This window comes from Pseudopipra pipra, unplaced genomic scaffold (assembly GCF_036250125.1).
Source record: "Pseudopipra pipra isolate bDixPip1 unplaced genomic scaffold, bDixPip1.hap1 HAP1_SCAFFOLD_49, whole genome shotgun sequence".
In the NCBI taxonomy this organism is placed as follows: Eukaryota; Metazoa; Chordata; class Aves; order Passeriformes; family Pipridae; genus Pseudopipra; species Pseudopipra pipra.
In genome coordinates this window covers 167,501-187,934 of record NW_026990972.1, presented here as the reverse complement: position 1 = coordinate 187,934, position 20,434 = coordinate 167,501, and the positions used below count along the sequence as shown (strand labels likewise).

The window sequence follows — 20,434 nt, the reverse complement described above, 5'->3', positions numbered from 1 at the left end:
ATCCCTCTGCATCATCCACCAAGGGCACCCAAGTCCTTGAGCAGAAACAAACCCATGGGTGGCTTTGCCTTTGCTTAAGGCAGGACAATTCCAAATTGTCCTCCCTAACATATTCCTCACATGGACCACAGGGATTTTATCCTCTTCAATGGTACAGAGAGGTTCTTTTTGGGTAGGGCCAGTTCAACTGGTAGAGTCAACTAACTAGGTTTGTGTGATGCCTTAAAGCTTTCTGGATATTTGGTTTTTTCAGATTTTTAAATAGTTTTGCAGTAAATGTAGATGTTAATGTAGCTGTATTATATGCCACTCTTTAGCATAGTAGTTTACACAGACTCAACCCTATTACTCTATTTTATTTCAAACTTTCTATATTCCTTTAGCATGTTTAGATTTCTTCTCAAGGTAGAATTGTAGAAAGACACCTCTATTGAAAAACATCTTACCCTAGGCCTGGTCAACAAGATACTAAAAGAGACAAAGCAACCTTCAAGCCCAAAACTTTGGAGGCACTCCAAGGACTGTACGTGCTGTGAAGAAGAGAAAGATGAGGAAGAAGGGGTCCAAAGGACCCCAAACCCAATTCCCCAAGGGGTGTGTTGGGGGTCAGAACTGGGCAGAACCGGGGGCTGGAGAGTTCTGGCATTGTACAGACCATCTTCTAAAACTGTAGAACCATTGCCTGGGAGGACACGGGTCGTGCGTGTTGCCCTGGGCCTGTGGGTCTGATAAAAGGACCTGCTCTTTTTAGCTGATCTTAGACACTGAACTGGCCCGGAATTTTCTCTCTTGAGGTGACAGGATTAACTAAGTAGGTGGCTTTTGCTAACTGCACATCCCAAGGTTTGAAGGTCCCACTGCCCATTGCTTTCCAGGTGGTTTTGAACAGTCCACTCTACCATTCAACTTTCCCAGAGGCTGGTGCCTGACAGGGAATATGATCCATCCACTCCATGCCGAGCTCTCTAGTCCAGGTTTGCACAAGGTTGTTTTTGAAAAGAGTCCTACTGTCCAACTCCAGTGTTTCTGGAGGGCCGTGTCTCCACAGGACTTGCTTTTCCAGGCCCAGGATGGTGTTCTGGGCAGTGGTGGGAGGCACAGGGTGTGTCTCGTGCCCTCCAGGGGTTGTGTCCACCGTTGTCAGCACGTAGAGCTTGCCTTGGTGGGCAAGCTGGAGTGTGCTGGGATCAATCTACCAGGCCTGCCCACATCTCTATCTCAACCATCATCCCCCACCCCACGGGGGCTTTACTCTCTTGGCCTGTTTGATGGCAGCACATGTTTCCTAGATCTGGAGAAGCTGGCAGTTGGTGTCCAGGGTTAAATGCAGCCCTGGATCACAAGCCCAGCTGGATGTTGCACCTTTTCCCTGAGGCCCTGAGGTGTCCTGGGCCCAACGAGCCAGGAATAATTGACCCTTGTGTTGCCAGTCCAGCTCTACCTGAGACACTTTCATCTGGTCAGTCCCATCCACCTGTCCCTTGTTGGATGTCACTCAGCAGCCCAGCTGTTGGCTACCTGTCCATCTCCAGGATGGACTTGCACAGCCAACCTCTCGACCCAGGTGGCAGGAGGGCCTACCCTGATAAGGCCTAAAATCCCATCAGAGAATGTCAACAGTGCCAGCTCTCATGCAAGCTGTCTGTGAGATCTGCGAGTTACCCCGGTGGCACCATGGGAATGGTTTTGGTGTTGGATGATGCTAAACCAGCCTGGTTCACCCAACTGCAAACACACATCCTGCTTTTTGAAGTTGAATGGGACAGATAAGCTGGTAACTGGCCTGTACATTTGTGAGGAGCAGCCAAGCACTTCCTACTCTAGAAGTCCAGTCCCCTTTCATCCAGGCAGGTTCCTCTAACACAGCCCTTCTTGGGGTAGACGTGTGGAGATTCCTGGCTTTGGGGGGGACGCCCTCTGGTCTGGGTGAGTTACATCAGATCTCTACGTAATAATTATTTCTTTTGGTCAGCTTTAATAGAACTTTTTCAATAATTGCTTCAATATAATGCACAATCCTACCTTATACTCTACTACTTGTAGTTTTAACCTTTGAATTGTTTAGTAAATAATTCTGATTTCGATCTTTTGTCTGATCATTTGTAAGAATAAATGACTCATTTTATAAAACTGTTCCCATCATTAAAACCAGTGGGGAAAAAAGTGGTTCAATCGCACTTCCATAATTCCTTAAATTTGATTGTTGACAAAATCTGAGGCAAAGGTTGGATGCCTTATTCCTTGGGGCTCTGTGGTGTGACAATGGCTCCTTGATTCATGAGGTTGCACTGTTTCCCAGTGTTCTTTGGTTCCATAGGGCCCTGCAGTGTGACAGTGGCCCACTGATTCCATCATTTTCCCCAGTGCCACAATGGACCCTTGGTTCCATGAGGTTCCACAGTGTCACAATGGTCCCTTTGACTCCAGAAGGCCTTGCAGAATCAGAATGGCCCCTTGATTCTGTGTGGTTCCACTATGTCACAATGGCCCCTTGATTCCATGAGATTCCACAATGTCCCGTTGGTTCCCTTTGGTTCCAAAAGGTTCTGTGATGTCACGCTGGACCCCTGATTCCCTGATGACAAACCCCTCCATCTCTCCCTGCAGATGTTGTGTCCAATTCTCATCCCCCACTTAGGGACAAAGTCAGGCTATATTGTGTGTTTAGCTTTGCATTTGCTGCGCTCTTTTGTGCTTCCAACACACACCCTCCCCCAGTCTGGGCAGAGTCTGGCCCCCCCAAAGAACACAAGACCTGACTATTTGTGGTTCCTGCTGCAATGGCTGGAACTTGGGCCACAATCTGTGCAAGGAGCAGAGAGGTCCCTCCCCACAGAAACTTCTTGGCAATGGAATTATTAGAGAAAAGGGGACAGGCTGTGGGGATCACTTGCAGGGCACAGCCAGGGACGTTTAACATGACCAGCATTTTCAGCCTCTTTTCTCTCTGTTTTCTCATGCTTGTTCCTCCAGAAACCACTGGGATCCTCCCCTTGCTTTGGTTCTTTCCTAGACATCCCAGGACAAGTCTTAACCAGTCCCCAAAGACCCTTTCTGGCTGCCCATCATGAGTCTCAGAGCCCGAGGCTGAATCCCCAACCTTCAGCTGCAAGGTCACCCTGAGAGGTTCTGCCATTGACCCACTTGCTTCAAGTTTCATACAGATACCTTGGAACTTCCTTTCAATTAATTTTTTACCATTGGGGCTTAGAAGGGTTTCTCCAAAAACATGGCAATTCATGTCCTCAAAAATGGGAATTCTTTGGAGAAAGAGTTTGGGACTTTAGACTCAAAAGAATCCCAGAATGATTTGGCTTGGAAGGGAGCTAAAAAGTCATCTGGTCCAAGTCCCTGCACATGGACAGTATCATCCTTTACTAATTCAGGTTACTCACAGTCCCTGACCTTGGAGAAATGCAGGGATGGGACATCCACTTCTCTGGAAACCTCTTCCAGTTCTTGCCGCCCTGATTGTTAAATCTTTCCTTTTATTATCCAATATAAAACTCTTCTCTTTCAGTTCAAAGCCACTGCCCCACATTCTGCCACTACAGGCCTTGGGGAGACAAGTATCCCTGTGATTTACTTAGATTCTGAGCACAACATTTTCATCTGCAAAAACATTAGTGAGTGCCCAGAGATCTCCCAAGATGGGCTTGAATATCACAGGCACGTGAGTACTACAGAGGGGCTAAGGAGCTGTGACCTCAATGGTGTGCAGACTGAGGACAGTACAGGACAGCCCTCAGAGGGCTTGAAGGGAGGATTTAGAGCCGGTGGATCCTTTTGTCATAGCAGAAAAGAGCCTGAGAAAGAAAGAATTAATGCCAAGTGCAGCTGGGGAGGTCCCGAGTGGACATGAGGAAAAAGGAATTTCACTCCATGGAAAAGAGTGGTGGGCTGCAAAACGTCACCCAGCAGGAGTGTGGATGATCCCAAGGCTTTGTGTGTCCAGGAAGAGCCAGGGAAGACTCAGAGATGTCAGTGCAGGAAGGTGCCAGCCAGGTGGGGCAGTCGGGGGGATGACGACAGCCTGCAGGGAAAAGGGCAGGGCATGGACAGCGTAGGACAGCCTGGGCTGGAGAGGAGACAAGGATGGGGAGAAGCTGAAAGGCCCTGAGAGAGCCACCTTCTGCAGGCCTTTGGCCATGGCTGCTGTCTGTGCCCTTGATGCCAGGAGGAGACAAGTGGTCCTTGCAGCCCTGGGGCCTCCTGGCCTCCTTGTCCCTGCTCAGCAGCCTGGCAGGTGCCACCCTCGGCTTTGGGGCTATTGCTGTGCTGTTGAACTGGGCCGGGCTCCTGGCACACAGGGAGCTTCTAGCAAGGAAGAAGAGCTTCAAAGAGACAGCTCTGCCAAGGAGCAGCTCCTCTCCACCACCCAGCAGGGCTGAGGGCACTGCCAGGGCAGCTCAGGGACACCAGCAGGGCACAGACACAGCTTCAAAGGGCTCAGCACTGGCAGGATGATTGAGAGCTCCCTGCAGGAGGAATCTTGGCAGGGCTGCACATGGTGAGTCTGTGGCTACAGGGCAGTGCAGGGGCAGCTCCCGGAGGCATCTTCTAAAGTTGGCTCAGCCCCAGCTGATGGGATGGGTTGGGAGGGGGCAGTTTCTGGGCAGTTTTAAGAAGATGTGAAGCCAGGGCTGCAGCCAGGGGTGCCCAGGGCTGTGGGGCAAAGCAGGGTTCTGCACCCCAGGGCGCTATGCTGGGCACGGATGTGCTGCCTAGGCTCTTTTTCTTTGTCTTCTTCATGTTTGCAGAGTATTTCCTCCTCACCATCATGTGCTACGACCGCTACGTTGCCATCTGCAAACCCCTGCACTACGGGACTCTCCTGGGCAGCAGAGCTTGTGTCCACATGGCAGCAGCTGCCTGGGCCACTGGGTTTCTCAATTCTCTGCTGCACACAGCCAATACGTTTTCCCTGCCCCTGTGCCAGGGCAATGCCCTGGGCCAGTTCTTCTGTGAAATCCCACACATCCTCAAGCTCTCCTGCTCACACTCAGGCTACCTCAGGGAAATTGGGCTCATTGGGGTTAATGCCTGTTTAGCACTTGTTTTTTCCATTTTCATTGTTTTCTCCTATGTGCAGATCTTCAGGGCTGTGCTGAGGATCTCAGCAGGGACGGCACAAAGCCTTTTCCACGTGCCTCCCTCACCTGGCCGTGGTCTCCTTGTTTATCAGCACCTCATTCTTTTACTACCTGAAGCCCCCTTCCATCTCCTCCCCATCCCTGGATCTTATTTTGTCAGTTCTCTACTCAGTGGTGTCTCCAACACTGAACCCCCTCATCTATGGCCTGAGGAACCAGGAGCTCAAGGATGCCCTGAGGAAACTCATAACTGGGTGTTTTTCAGAAACAATAAACTCTCTTCGGCATGTTACGTACCTCATTAAAGGCCAATCCTGTTATGTATTTCATTAAAGGCCCACCACATCTTCTCTATTTTTTGCTCCTGGTAGGGATGTTACTTTTGTGAGAATTTGTTCACACAAAAAAATCTTTAAATATATATATATGAAAGTATATATATATTTTTATATATATATAAACACCATTTTCAATTCAGTGTTTGCCTTTCTAGCCTGGCCCAGAGGCTGTAAAAATTGGGAATTGTACTCACTGTGTGCTTAAACCAAATAAAGAACTCTGCATTGACTTTTTTGCCTGACATCTTTCCTCTCTTACTTCTCTGCAGCTGCAGGGTTGGTGCCTCTGTGCAGAGCTGGGCCAGAAAAGAGTCCCAGCAAAGCAGCACCGCCAGGGAGCAGCAGCCCTTCTGCTGCGTGGCCTCCTCTCCCTTCCCTTCCACACTGTCCTGCAAAGCCCTGTGCTGTTGGAGGCCTCAGTGCTCGGGTAGTCGGTTCCGGTCCTGCTGCAGGACTGTCTAGGGACTGCAGGCAGGGACAGCCACGGGCACTGCTGGCACAGAGCTGACCTCTGCAGCAGCACTGCCATCCTGCAGGGGCATCTCCTCAGGGCAGGGCCTGAAAGCTTCCATCTGCTTTCCACTTTGCTCTCCAGGATGTGCCCAACACAACACCCTGGAGAGGAAAACAGCAGTGACCAGCACAAGGGTGGGAGTGCTCAGGGTGGGGGCACCCAGCAGTGCCCTGGCACAGCCAGCACCGGGCCCAGCACTGGCCTCTCACCCCAGGCCATTGGGCTTGTTCTTCTCTCCAAGGAGGGACATCAAATGACCAGCTCAGGAGTCCATGTTTGCCCTGCATGGACAAGACATGACCATGTGTCACGGCTTGGGGCTGGGTGGGGGGAAGGCTTAGACAAAGTTGATGGCAGAATCTGTCGCGTTGAGCTACGAGGTGCAGGAGGACTTGTCTTATCCCCTTCGGAGCCTGAGCAGTCTGGAACTCTGCCAACCCTCCTTGCTGCCCCGTTTGCAGACTGCTTCCATGTCTGCCTTTGCCAAGGCCCCATGAAGCTCTGGGATGGCTCTGGCCTTTCCAATTGTTTGGGAGAGGTCTCCCAGTGACACTGCCCAGCCTTCTCAATATCCCTGACTCCAAAACCTTTTCCATATTCTACACTTCCAGAGGAGTGCCCAGGACACAACACAGGTTGTCCTGGCGTTTCTGGAAAATGAGGAGGGATTTCTTCCTTGAGACCAACCCCTCCAATGGGATTTGAGTGCAGCTGAAGGGTTTCCTCAGCATTTTCCACAGTGCCTCCCTGCCCTGAAGGTTTCTGACCATCAGGCTGGAGCTGAGGGGGTTGGGTAGGTGCCCGAGGAAGGTGTGGAACAAGGGCTGTGTCCAACTGTGCCAGGAGGGCTGTGCTGGGCAAGGATGAGGAGGCTGCAGAAAACAGTGGCACTGGGGAGGTGAGAGGAGCAGGTGGAGAGACCTTGTGCCTGCCCACGCTGGGCAGGAGTTGCCCCAGGATGGCAGCTCTGAAGCACTCACAGGATGTCCCTGTGAACAGGAAGGGGGAGGCTGGTTCTGAAAATGAAACCTGGAAAGCAGAGAGCAGGAGTGTCATGGTGTCATTGCAGGAGAGTCCCAGCCCTGGAGCAAGGTCACAGAAGAAGTGATCCAGTCCATGCACTGCCCTCGGAAGATCCCACAGCATCCTGGAGATGCTGTAAGGGAGCCCAGCTCTGCTTCACAAGTTCCCAGGGCCTGTCCCTGCCTGTGCTCCAAGGGCTTCCACCCCCCAGGACTGTGCTCAGAGAGCACTCGGGCCTTACAGCGAGAAAGGGGCTCAGGAGGACAGTGTGGAAGTGGCAAGAGAGCAGCTCTGGAAAGACCAAGCACTGCTGCTCCCTGGCAGTGCTGCTGGGCTGGGATTCTTGTCCCCTTCCCATTTGCAAATACACCCTGTCCTGCAGGGTGCTGTCCTTTAGGAACATCTAAGAAGAAGGGTCTTGGACAAAGAAGGCACTGCAAGGTCCTTTATTTTGTTTAAATAGTCAGACAGCACAATTCATCATTTGTACATCTCTGGGTCAAATTCAATGGGTAGACACTAAATTAGAAAGCAGATGCATAATAATATTTCATTGCACAGAAAATTATTGCAAGAAGAACCCGATGTCCGCCACCAAAATCCTGAGCAGGAAGGCTGGGCCATTAAGGAATCCCATTCTGAATGCTACACAGCAGAAAATTAGCACTTTATTGCTCCTGCAAAGCATCCAGTCATCATCTTCCTCAGGGCATCCTTGAGCTCCTGGTTCCTGAGGCTGTAGATGAAGGGGTTCAGTGCTGCAGGTACCACTGAGTACAGAACTGACAGAACCAGGTCCAGGGATGGGGAGGAGGTGGAGGGGGGTTTCAGGTAGGCAAATGTGCCAGTGCTGACAAAGACTGACGTGGAAAAGGCTTTGTGCTGTCCCTGCTGAGAGGGGATCCTCAGCACAGCCCTGAAGATCTGCACATAGGAGAAAACAATGAAAATGGAACAACCAAACCCTAAACAGGCACTAAACACAAAAATCACTAGTTTCCTGAGGTAGCCTAAGTGTGAGCAGGAGAGCTTGAGGATGTGTGGGATTTCACAGAAGAACTGGCCCAGGGCATTGCCCTGGCACAGGGGCAGGGAAAATGTATTGGCTGTGTGCAGCAGAGAATAGAGAATGCCAGTGGCCCAGGCAGCTGCTGCCATGTGGGCACAAGCTCTGCTGCCCAGGAGGGTCCCGTAGTGCAGGGGTTTGCAGATGGCAACGTAGCAGTCGTAGCACATGATGGTGAGGAGGAAATACTCTGCTGAGATGAAGAATAGAAAGAAAAAGCCTGGGCAGCACATCCCGTGTAGGAGATGGTTGTGGTGTTATGGAGGGAATTGTGCATGGCTTTGGGGACAGTGGTGCAGATGCAGCCCAGGTCTGTGAGGGAGAGGTTGAGCAGGAAGAAGCCCAAGGGGATGTGCAGGTGGTGGTCACAGGCTAAGGCGCTGAGGATGAGGCCGTTGGCCAGGAGGGCAGCCAGGGAGATTGCCAGGAAGAGCCAGAAGTGCAGGAGCTGCAGCTACCTCCTGTCTGCGAATGCCAGTAGGAGGAACTGGGGCATGGAGCTGCTGTTGCAAATTTGCTGTTCGTTAGGACGGGTCTGTTCAGAAAAGGAAAGCGCAGGGAACAATTAAGACAGCCCTTCTGGATCCCTTTCCCCATCCTCGACGTGGGAGAGTCCAGTTGTGGTTCCTTCTCCATCTGAAGGACCATTCCGACATCTTGAAAGGACGGGGAAAGGGGACTCCAGCGACAGGGTTTTTCAGGCCCCGAGCCTGGAGGGGAGAGGTGCTCCCCCCTCCCCCCACCACTCACGTGGCCCCATGGCAGGCACAGAGACAGCACACCGGGCGTGTAGAGGAGGCAAGAGAGTGTTTATTGTTGGGAAGGGGTTTATAAAGATTTTAGGAGGGTCAAAGGGGACCAATAACGAGTTCAGGGTCACACAAAAGAAACCATCAGGTAAGGGGTCAACAGAAAATAGGAAGGGGTTAACAGGGGACCAATGGGACACCTCAGGACACCTTGTGTGGGAGACAATAGCTTCACAGGGGGGTGTTGGGAAGAAGAAACACGTGTTTACAAAGAGACCACAAAGAGCCATCCTAAGACATGTTCAAACAAGTTTCTCATCAGACTTAGTGCTACACAGCCCCCTCTCAGCAAAGCCAGTGCAGTTTTCAGGGAAATCCCCTCAAGTCAAGGCATTTCTTTTCTCTGGTTTGTGCTCTCTGAGGGTGCTGTGAGGAGCAGGAACTCTGGCCATATGCTGCCGAGGACTCAGCTTTGCTCTGCTGCAGTGCAGACATGGAGCTGGTTTGGGGCAGCGCTCATGATCACAGGGGATGTCACATGGAACCCAGTTTTGATGGAAAAGTTCAATTCCTGTACTGTTGTCTTGGAGCAATTTGGGCTGTAGAAGAGAGGCACAGAGTATCCTTAAAATACTTTGAAATGGGTTTTTTGGTTACAGTCATAACAGCTGCTTTTTTAGGGGAAAATTTTTCCGATTACAAATCTGAAGAATGTTGAGACAGGACAGGCAGAAAGGCTGAGCTTTCCATTGCTTATTGCAGAGCCAGGAGAGCTGCAGTGCCTCTCAGTCTGTTTCCAATCTGCCCTGCACTTTCCTTTGGGCTGCCTTGAAGATGACTTCACACACAGATCCATTTCTAAAAACCCCACCAAGGTCTGTGCTGTGAGCAAGGCAGTGCTGCTTAAAAGGGCAGCTCTGTGAATTCTCCCCTGTGCCAGCCCAGAGGTGCAGCTGTGCTGGACAGAGCAGGACAGGAGCCCTCCCGCAGAGAAGCCAAGGACTGGCACAGGAGAGTGCCCACCCCAAGGCAAGACTCAGCACTGCCCAGGATCCTTTGCTCATTTCTGATCCTGCCTGAAATATTCATGTCTGAGAGTAAAAGAGTTGGAATATCAGTGCAGCCTCCTAAACCGAGAGAACAATGTCTATGCTACAGTGCCTAAGCAGGAAACACACCTCAGCACTAATTCCTTTCCTGTAGCACCTGTCTTTTCTGAGCTTTGCAAAAAATTCAGCATTAAATATGGTGTAGTGTTCTGGAGCTGTGAGCAGGTCTGACCCTGCATCACCAAGCCAGGGAAAAGATCCTCCTCAGCTGCCAGGTTTGTTCCTTGCCCATTGCCCTTCTGCCCCAGCCCTGGGAGCAGCTCCCCGGACCGGCTGAGAGCTACCCCTGGCAGGCAGCAGAGTCCCTGCCCAGCACAGCACCCTGGGATGCAGGACCCTGCTCTGCCCCACAGCCCTGGGCACCCCTGGCTGCACCCCCAGCTTCACAGCTCTTCCAAACTGCCCCCAGACTGCCCCCTCCTCACCCATCCCATCAGCTGGGGCTGAGCCAGCTTTAGGAGATGCCTCCAGGTGCTGCCCCTGCACTGCCCTGCAGCCACAGACTCACCGTGTGCAGCCCTGCCACGATTCCTCCTGCAGGGATCTCTCAGCCATTCTGCCAGTGCTGAGCCCCTTGAAGCTCTGTCTGTGCCCTGTTGGTGTCCCTGAGCTGCCCTGACACTGCCCTCAACCCTGCTGGGCTGTGCAGAGGAGCTGCTCACCAGCAGAGCTGTCTCTTTGAAGCCCGGCCCAGCTCAGCAGCACAGCAACTGCCCGGAGGCATTTAATGACCCTTGAGGGGGTTGGCGTTGTTTACATGAGACTCAGTCCCTGAGAGGAAGTTCAAACAACTTTTTCAGAAGTCAAAATGAGATTGAAACACTGAAGTTTCTTGTAGTGCTAATGAGTCTCACTGAGGGGCACAACTGAGAACGTGTCCCCACGTTCCATTTAGAGCAGAACACTGCAGACAGTGATGATAAGGATGGACAAGCAAGGGAAAGGTGGTTCTAAAGCTGAATAAACCTTCATCCAATGGGCCAAGGCCTGACCCCAAGCCCCTGGGAAGGCAGATCCTGTCCCTGCCTCATTCCTCAGGGCTCTTCCTGGGGCACTGGGATGTGGGATGTGCAATGCCAAGGGCAGGCCCATGGGGTGGCACATGTCAGGCTGGTGAGCAGGGACAAGGAGGCCAGGAGGCCCCAGGGCTGCAAGGGCCACTCGTCTCTTCATGGCATCAGGGGCACAGACAGCAGCCATGGCCAAAGGCCTGCAGAAGGTGGCTGTGTCAGGGCCTTTCAGCTTCTCCCCATCCCTGTCTCCTCTCCAGCCCAGGCTGTCCTACGCTGTCCATGCCCTGCCCCTTTCCCTGCAGGCTGTCGTCATCCCCCGGCTGCCCCACCTGGCTGGCACCTTCCTGCACTGACATCTCTGAGTCTTCCCTGGCTCTTCCTGGACACACAAAGCCTTGGGTTCATCCAGACTCCTACTGGGTGACGTTTTGCAGCCCAGCATTTTCCACGGAGTGAAATTCCTTTTTCCTCATGTCCACTCGGGACCTCCCCAGCTGCACTTGGCATTAATTCTTTCTTTCTCAGGCTCTCTTCTGCTATGACAAAAGGATCCACCGGCTCTAAATCCTCCCTTCAAGCCCTCTGAGGGCTGTCCTGTACTGTCCTCAGTCTGCACACCATTGAGGTCACAGCTCCTTAGCCCCTCTCTAGTGCTCATGTGCCTGAGACCTTTCAAACCCATCTTGGGAGATCTCTGGGCACTCACCAATGATTTGCAGATGAAAATGTTGTGCTCAGAATCTAAGTAAATCACAGGGATACTTGTCTCCCTGAGTTTTGGCAGTGTTTGAGGTTCCTTTGTTCCCATGATGCTCCTAGCCCTCCATTTCAGTTGAACACATGGCATGCCAGACCTCTGGAAGCTCAAACCAAGCACTAAATGATCCAAAGTCACTTGGCAAACACTCCCCTTTGTCCCTTGATGGTGCAGTCCAGGCTGTCCCTCTTCTGGTTCTGAGCATCAACCAATGGTACAAAACTCAGGAGACAGGGGAAAAAACCTGTGAATTACTTTTGATACACACCAGAAAAAGTGAAAGTACACAATGATGGTGCTGCTGCTTCAAGGGGGGGTTACACATCCCTTTGATTACCGAAGGGAAAAGGACACGGGTACAACCTGCATCCATAAATCCAACTTGGCTGTCTGGCAAAGGAGCAAGCTTCCTTCTGGCTGGCAACAAAAGAAGGCAGGAATCAGGTTGCCAAAGCCCCCCTCACATCTACCAGTGGACCCTTGTGGTCTAGCTGGGGCACCAGGGCGCATGTTGAAGAGCAGGGACGACAGTTCCTAACAGTCACCCTTGAACAAAAAGGCAAAAGGATTTACCTTTAATAAAAATCTGTTTTTTTATTAAACAGGATTAACAATCAACTGTCCAGAATCCAAACAAGAAACTCTTTTTCAGAAAGAATTTTTGGAGAGAAACTACCCAAAAAAGGCCTGTTTCTTACTGCAATCATGTCTCTAAAAGGGATACTTTATTTTTTGCTTTATAAAAATAAGAAAATCACTCTCTCTTATTCATCTATCTATGTGTATATATGCACCACGTACTTCAGAGATGAGTATTTTACTCAGAAGACCAATATGGAAGCCCAGAAAGAATGGAAATACTCCCAGAACACTCTTCCTGCTGGATGAGGCTGGACCTGTCCGTGGTCTGTCTGTGGTAATGGTGACCACGGCCCCTTGTCAAAGGCAACTTTTTGGTACAGTATCTTTGGAGTAAGCATCTTAGCAGACACCTGGGATGCTAAAGCACACCACACACTCATGTCAGAAAATTATGGCCTCTTCTCTGGATGCACAGCTGTATTGCTTATTAAGTAAAAACACTATTATGCACAAAAATCACTGAGGAATTTTCGGTGAATTTTTCTGTATAAATTCTCCACCAAAGCGAAGATCTGACTTGGAGCCAGTGTTGTAGTTGAGTGAGAGAAGCAATGAGGTGGGACCCAAGTCAACACTGGGCCCTAGCTAATTTACTTTTTCAGCCTTAGGAGTGCCTAATGATTATGTCAAATCAGGAAGAGGGCAAAACTCTTAAACCAGCCAACCGACCATGGCTTCTCCAAGTCCTAAACGAACGTAGAAGAAGATCAAACTGCAGTTCACAGGAATTCTCCAGGATGAGTACAAAACTGGGAAAAGTCCCACAAGGCGGATTTTGGCCCAAAATGGTAAAATTATGTTCCAACTTCCTATGCATGTGCGAGCATGGTCGTGGCCAGCTGTGAGCACTGCTGTCACCTGCAGTGACATTGGGCGGCCTAATACAGCTCTTGTCCAAGAAAGGATGCCAAAAAAAATGTGTTTTGTTTTAAATGCCCTTCAGACCTGCGTATAGGTAGGGGCACCAGCTTCCAGTTTGTTCTTGTTCCAGTCTTGTTAGTACAAGACTAACCCTGTGTAAACAGAGCTGTGACCAAACCTTCCTGCCCACAGGGACAGGAATAAAGCCTCTGTGTCTGAAACACCTGCTCACTCCCTGCCAGCACTAACACGCCTCTTCCCTGCAAGGGTGAAGATTAACCCAGACCACAGTCAGAGTTAAAGGTGGTTATTTTGGCACCGCAAACAAGGGCCAGGCAGGTCAGTGGGACAGGGCAGGAAAAACAGGGAAAGAGTGGGTGGAAAAAAAGCAGGGGAGGTTCTTCTGTTTGCGTTTGCAGTACAGAAACACTGACAGATGGAGAAGGGAGTCAGGCCAGCAGGCAGATCCAGTCTGCTTGCACAACAGCAGGATAGGAAGCTGGATATCCATTTGGGAGAGTTTGTGGGGTATAGGTGGGTGAATGTGATAGTCTGATTCTGATGAGCATTGTAAGGGTTAACACAGGGCTGCCAGGAATAGAGACCAACCCCGGGCACCTCCTTCCCAAGCTCCAACGGGCACAGAGGAGTCAGCACACAGAGAAGGGCCCTGCTCCACGCTGGCTCACAGGGACAGGTCACTATGTGTTGGGGACCATCCCATAGGCTTCATACAGCTTGTTGAGCAGCTCCTGCTTTTCCTTCTCAGGTAAGAAGCTGGACTGGGCTGCGTTGATGTTCTGGGGAAGAAGAGGGGGAACACAAGAGAGACGTTAAAACATATCAGACGTGGACATGTGGCTGTGCACATCCCAACATCTGGCTCTGAGCAGCAACAGGTGAGGGAAAGTGTAAAGTTTCCACTCAGATTTATTTATTTCCATGACCTTGTTTTACAGGGCAACTGCTCTGGCCCATCACTAGAGCAGTCCCAAGAGGAATGAGACAGGCACAAAGCAAATACTTTAAAGTCTTTAAATACTTTGGGATTTTTGGGATATGCACTTTAGACCTGCTCCTACTCTCCCAACTCCCCTTCAGAAAAGAGCCTCTCCTGACACAGCCATGGTGGCAGCCTGATGGGACACAGCCTGGCTCTGCAGTTCAACCTGGTCACCTGTCTTGTGCAGGGACTTTTATTACACAGGAACAACTTGGCTTTTGCAAGAGTAGGAGAGGACAGCTGTGGATCCAGGATCCCAGAGCTCACAGCTGTCCTTGTTCCTCCTTCCAGACCCAGAGAGTGAGGTCAGTAGGAGAAAGGGATTTGTTCCACCAGACAGAGTTGAGAGGAGGCCTGATACTCCTGCTCTTCCCAAGTCAAGTATCTTGGAAGACATGTAGGTGGAATTGCTCACCAGGACTTGACTCAAACCAGGAAGGTTCACTTGGTAACAGGTAAGTCAAACCCCCAGCAGTTACCCTGTCTTTCTGTCTTGGGTGGATAATTAGAAGATCAAGGATGTAAGCAAGAAACATAAATGACTGTGTGTGCCAAAACAGTGACCAGCAGTCATTTTGTTTCCAGCTCAGGTGTTGCATCCTCATGTTGTAAGTGGAAAAACTGCAAGCACTTTCATACCTGTTGAATCTTGCTCATTCCTGGGCCAGGCCTTGAAATAACTGACCTGCAGTTCCAAATATGGGGAAAAAAAAAAGCAAGAGGCACCTACCTTTCCTGCTGCTCAGACCTGCTGTGAGACCTTCAGAGGACAATTTCCACTCTGACCCGTTCCCCACACAGACTGAGGCAGTCAGCCCGGGAGATGCAGCCCCTCAGAGCCCAACCTGAGCCCACACCCTGCTCCCCACAGTGCTCCAGAACCCCCTTCAGCCAGCTCAGCACCCTCTCAGCCTCCTGCTTACAAGGCCAGGACAGCATTTTTTGTTTTCCATTAAAAATTCTTCAGCTCATAAAGAAAAACTGGCAGGTTGTTCTGGGTTGCACCAGGACAGCATCAGAGCACCCAACCAGGGCTGACTCACAACTCTCTTGAACTCCTCTTTGGTGAAGTCCATGTATTCCTTGACTATGCCGTAATCCTTGTCAATGGTGGAGTAAAAGATGACGGGGTCATCCGTGTTTAGAGAATAGTTGGCATGATCCTTCTTAAATCTGTAAGGAAATGGGGTTGAAGTGGTGGGTAAAGCACTGGATGTGACGCTGTACAGTTCTCAGGGTGAAACGCAGTAAAAGCAAAGACCTCAGGGCTGTCCCTGCAGCTGGAACTGCTGGAGACAGACATGGAGCGTGGCTTCTGTCCCCACAGCTCTGCACTGACCTGCCAGTAGTGGCTGGGGTGCAGCACCTCATGCCCCACAGCTCAGAGCAGGGGGGACAGGACAGCCAACCCAAGGGACCCCTTCACCCCTCCAGCTCCACCAGCTCCCCCCGTGCAAAAGGACAAGGATGTGCCACACTGTCCTACATAATTAAATGGGCCTTAGCTTTATAAAGCAGTAAAGCAACCCAAATCCTGGTTATTTAAGATTGCATATAATTGAGAAATCTTACTGTATTACGGGGTGTTTGGTGAAGTCTGGAGAACATGCTCCAGTGAGATAACTGGACCACGGGTAGACCTGTTTGGGGGAGTTAAGTATGAAAAGCAGAATCAAGCACGCAGACCTGAACCCCAGCTGTGGACACAGATAGCTCAGCACACTGGTAAAGCCAGATACAGGCTTAGAGCTTTGTTCACAGCTGCCCCTCAGTGCTACTCTGATGGATGAGTGCACATCCCAGGACATGGATGCAAAGAGCCCAAAACCCACATGACAGCAGCAGGAGCCAGTGGGATGTTTCCCGTGGCCAGTCAGTCACCAGCAATGTGCCAACCACAGTTTGGAAACCAATATCATTAAGTATATACACATATATTCCATCTATTTGCTGGATATGACCATTCTGGGGAAAAGACAAAAAAATTCTGCACATGCACAGTAACTCTCAGGCATTTCCACCTCTAACCAGACTTGCTCTGGTATAGCAGCCTGATTTGTGGAAGGAGGAGCCTGTAGACTTGAGGTATATAAACTAGTGAATAATCCCTCCAGAATTTATCCTCGACCACACCAGAATCCATTCTTTCTGCTACGAGCCTCCCACAAGCTGCTGTGTGCACTGCTGCTCCTTGCAACAGGTTCCAGTAAACAGAGAGGTGTCCCACCATTTCTGCTGTGGAGCTTTGGGCAGCTGAGTTCAGTGCAATGTTACCATACGTGTGGTCAGCACTCGGCTGTCAGGTCGTGCCCCTGGCTATAGCACAGCCCACACAAGGGCTGGTTTTCCACTCAGCAGCTGTCATGCTCCCACCACACATCCTTACCTCAAAATGCATCTTTGTTCTCAGCAGCTCCTTGTAGAGCTCAGGGTCCTCCAGGACATGGTATCCATGGCCAATACGCTCGGCCTTCAGGACATAAACTGCCTAAAAAGAGCACAGGAAAACCACTCACAGCCTTCGAGCACCAGCTCGGCTCCTGCCTGCCCTGAAACCCCTGTCCCACCATGGGGACAGCCCCCGCCACTGCCCCTGCTCTGGGATGGCCCTTTCCAGCCACTGCGCCCTGTCCCCAGTGTTTGCTGTGCTGTGGATACAGAGAGGGCTGGGACACCCCTCTCCCTGCTGCAGGGGATGCAGGGCACTTCCCAGCCCAGCCCCTCTCTCTGCCCTGACTCGGGAACTCCTCGTACCTCCTTGACCATGGCAGCGGGTCCAACCTCCCCAGCATGGACAGTGCGATGAATCCCACATCTCTCAGCTTCCTGCAAAACAAGGGAGAACATGTTCCTGTCCCACCACCTGCAGCGAGAGCAGCAAACCCCTGGGATGGCACAGCAAGCAACAGGGCTCTGTGCCAAGAGCCCACAGGTCACAGGCTCTGCACTCCAAGGGCTGCAAGAGAAGAGCCACAGAGACACTGAGAAATCCTGGTACCTTCTGCTGGAGCCCAGCCAGGCTCCTCAAGGGCTTTTTTGGGTGAGCTCATCACTGCCTCTTCTCCAGACAGTAGCAAGCTCCAAGCTCCCCTTCCTCCACCCACCTGTCCTTCTGCATGAACCTTGCAGCAGTTCCAGCCTGTGGAACTTCTACCTTTTTGGCCAGCTGCAGCCACGTGGGGGAATTTAGAAGCCCCCCCCAGGGCAGAGATGAAGAAATGCTCTGACATTGAGCACCTCCCTCCTGTAAGGGGCTGGGGTGGAGGCAGCCCAGCCGAGAGGACCCTGCAGGTGCAGCTTTCGGTTCAGCTCCATGACCAACCCGAAAAATCCTTTGCAAGGGTGGCCCAGAGGCCACCTGGGCTTTGGGAAGCCATGCAGCCTCGAGGGAAGCCTGGCTTCTGGCTTGCTGGAGAAGGGCCACCCAGCTGGCAACAGCAGGCAGGCTGCAAGCCCCATCCCGCAGCAGCCACTCCTCACAGAAAGTCCTTCAGGGTTTTGCAATCAGGAGTGTTTTTTCAGTTACTTAATACAGATAGGAGTGGGGTTTGCTTCAGCATCTCAGAGCCTGAGCGAGCCCCTGGCACAAAGACAAGATGCACCCTTCAGATGGAGAAGGTTGGACCTGGGTATTGCTGGCACAGCAGGGAGGATAAGACACACTTGCCCATTTGTTCATAAAACCCTGTGCCTGCATCTGGGCTTATAATCACTCTGTTTATCCAGCACAGCAGTGCAGGCAGACTTTGTATCAGCTCCCACTAATGGGGTGAAGACCCCAGGAAGCCCCACATGCTTTCAGACCTGAGCACTGCTTACAAACCACTGTCTTTTTTGCCAGTGGGAGTGCACAACCTCCTCCCCCACTGATGGAGGGGAATAACAACCCCAAATTCCCACTAGCAAAGAGGAACAAGACTTTCCCTTAGAACCTTTGCAAAGGCTGAGGTCTAGTAAGAGTCTGGGATCAGGCTCCTGAAGCTATTACAGTGTTTGTTTTTGAGATGATCAGATAAAAGCCCTTCAAATGTGCAGCTTCCTCTCAGCTACTTGGGTGATTTCTGGCAGACTGGAAAGGTCAGTCTCTTCCACCTTGGCCATGGTTCCACTGAACCCCAGGAGTTGACAGCAGCGGGGTGGGGGATGATCTGGGCTCCATGTCACTTGTGTCACGCTCAGTGCTACAGGGTAGCATGCCAAGCCCCAGCTCCAAGACCATGTTTAAGCAGTGATGCCTGCCTTTAATCATTTAGGAAATATAAACAAACATTTCTGTTTTTAATAGCTGCAACGCATTTCTAAGTTGTCCCAGCCATCCGCAGTTGGAAAAACGTGCTGCTTGTCCCTTCACACATGTCCCCTCAATATGTATTTTTCTTGTAATTTCTTTTAAGATGCTTAATTCCACAAACCTCATAAGCCTTCTTATGCTCAGAGTCATTTTCCACCTTCAGGGTCTCTGAAGGTTGACCTTCAGCCAGGTCAATGGCCACCACAGAGTCGTTTCGATACTTCTTGCAGAGCTCCACCACCTCTGGAGACCAGCCTGGAAGAGACAGCACCAGTATTTAGGAGGAAGCATTTTAATGAACAAATCCTGGTCCTATGACTAGAAGGCTGGAGCTATTTTCTTTGGTCTTTCCTAAAATTTGATGCTCCAAAAAGAAACTCCTAGAAAAGTCTATCTTCATGCAAATAAAAGCTGTCAACTGATCAGTCTGTCATCAAGGAAAGGGAAATCAAATGCACTCACTAGCTATAAAACTGCTCTTATCATGTTCTTCTGTTCACTTTGAGCAAGGGGAAAAAAAATAAAAAAATCCCCTCCAACCAGTGGTTGACTGCTGCAGTTGGCTCGAGGTAAGATGAACTGCACTGCTCTGAGGCTGTAACATGGTGCTTTGGAGAACTCCCTCAACTCACTCCTGAGCTTTCACCCCATCCCAGGCCAGGCATCTGCTGGATGTGTCCTGTTAAGGAGGAGTTTGGGCTGAGAGGGATCTCTGGGGGGCCCTGTACAACAGCCAGCCATGCCCTATTTTAGGCCATGCTCGACTTCCCCGGGGCAAGACAATGGATTCTACTCCTGGTGGGAAGGAGCTGAACTTTTATCTATTTGACATGAGTGAGAAAGAGAGTAACAAGTGGCTGACAATTACTTCAGAGCTCTCTCTGATCAGGATAGATAACCTCTGCTAAAGGACATGCATCTACCAGCTCACATAGCACTTAACCTTAGCAGAAAGGCCAAGAAACAGAGATAAACAGTATTGTTAATAATTAACAGGCACCCGCTGTGTACATACAATCCCCAAACCATGGGAACACATAAGAGGATGTGTGCAATTTCATCTTTTTTTTGTTTTCATCAGTTCCCAACTCACTGGGTTAGAGTCACTATTTTACTAACAAGTTTAATACAAGCTAGTTCTGGCTGGCACCTCTGCCTTTCAACAGTTCATTATTCACAAGGTGATTAATATCACAGGTGATATGCTGTGCAGCATATCCTGAACATAGCACTAAAACTCTCTACCAAGCACACTCCTGGCTCTGGGTAACAGAGCTGGTGCCCTGGGATACAGGTATGAGAATGCCAACTCTGTTGCCTGCACAAGCAATCCCTCCAGCAGTGCAGCTGCACACACCCTCGGATGCTCCTGCCACTTCCTGCCGTTACCACTTGTGTGCTGGCACACTGCAGATCAGGGTGACTGTGCCTTACAGCTTTCCATTTTCTAGAAGGAAAAATGTTTTCTTCTTTGAAACCAGAAATGACAGGGTAGAGTTTTCAAAGCATTGTTTGCGGTTGGCTGTGCAGGGAGGAAAAAACCCCACTCTCCAATCTCCCAGTTTCCAGGAATATGATTTTTCACATTTCTAGACACAAATTAACCACGTACTCATTAGGAAAAATCTTTCCACCATCTACCCTATTAAGCCTATATGAAACTGATGTGAGATATGAAGATACTCAGAGAAAAGTCTTCACATAAAACAGCTGCTGTCACACACTCTCTCTGACCTTCTTCTCTGGAGGAAGGTCCTCAGAGAACTCATCAGCCCATTGAAATGCTGGAAATCAGGTTTCCTTCCTATTCTGGGTCACAGCACCTGTTACTGACCAAGTTCAGAGCTGCTGATTTTTTAAAAAACGTTTTATGTATGTGTCTTAAGTATATTTGACTCGTGTTTTCATCTTAAGCCAGCAGAGACTGATGGCAGTCAGTGGATTCTCTGGCTGTCCTGTGATCCAGGCTAAGGAA

General features: G+C 50.6%; 1 protein-coding gene across 1 annotated transcript in view; it reads right to left on the bottom strand.

Moving 5' to 3' along the window:
• Positions 1–12,253: 12,253 nt before the first annotated feature.
• The window catches only part of LOC135408479 (adenosine deaminase-like), an 8,751-nt gene continuing 570 nt past the window's right edge, over positions 12,254–20,434 (bottom strand). The window contains exons 2-7 of the mRNA XM_064643635.1: positions 18,581–18,714; positions 16,923–16,994; positions 16,555–16,656; positions 15,741–15,808; positions 15,212–15,341; positions 12,254–13,965 (exon numbers count right to left, since the gene is read on the bottom strand). Of these exons, the coding sequence (XP_064499705.1) occupies positions 13,867–13,965; positions 15,212–15,341; positions 15,741–15,808; positions 16,555–16,656; positions 16,923–16,994; positions 18,581–18,714 (605 nt within the window). The 3' untranslated portion in view covers positions 12,254–13,866. The remainder of the gene's footprint in view (positions 13,966–15,211; positions 15,342–15,740; positions 15,809–16,554; positions 16,657–16,922; positions 16,995–18,580; positions 18,715–20,434) is intronic.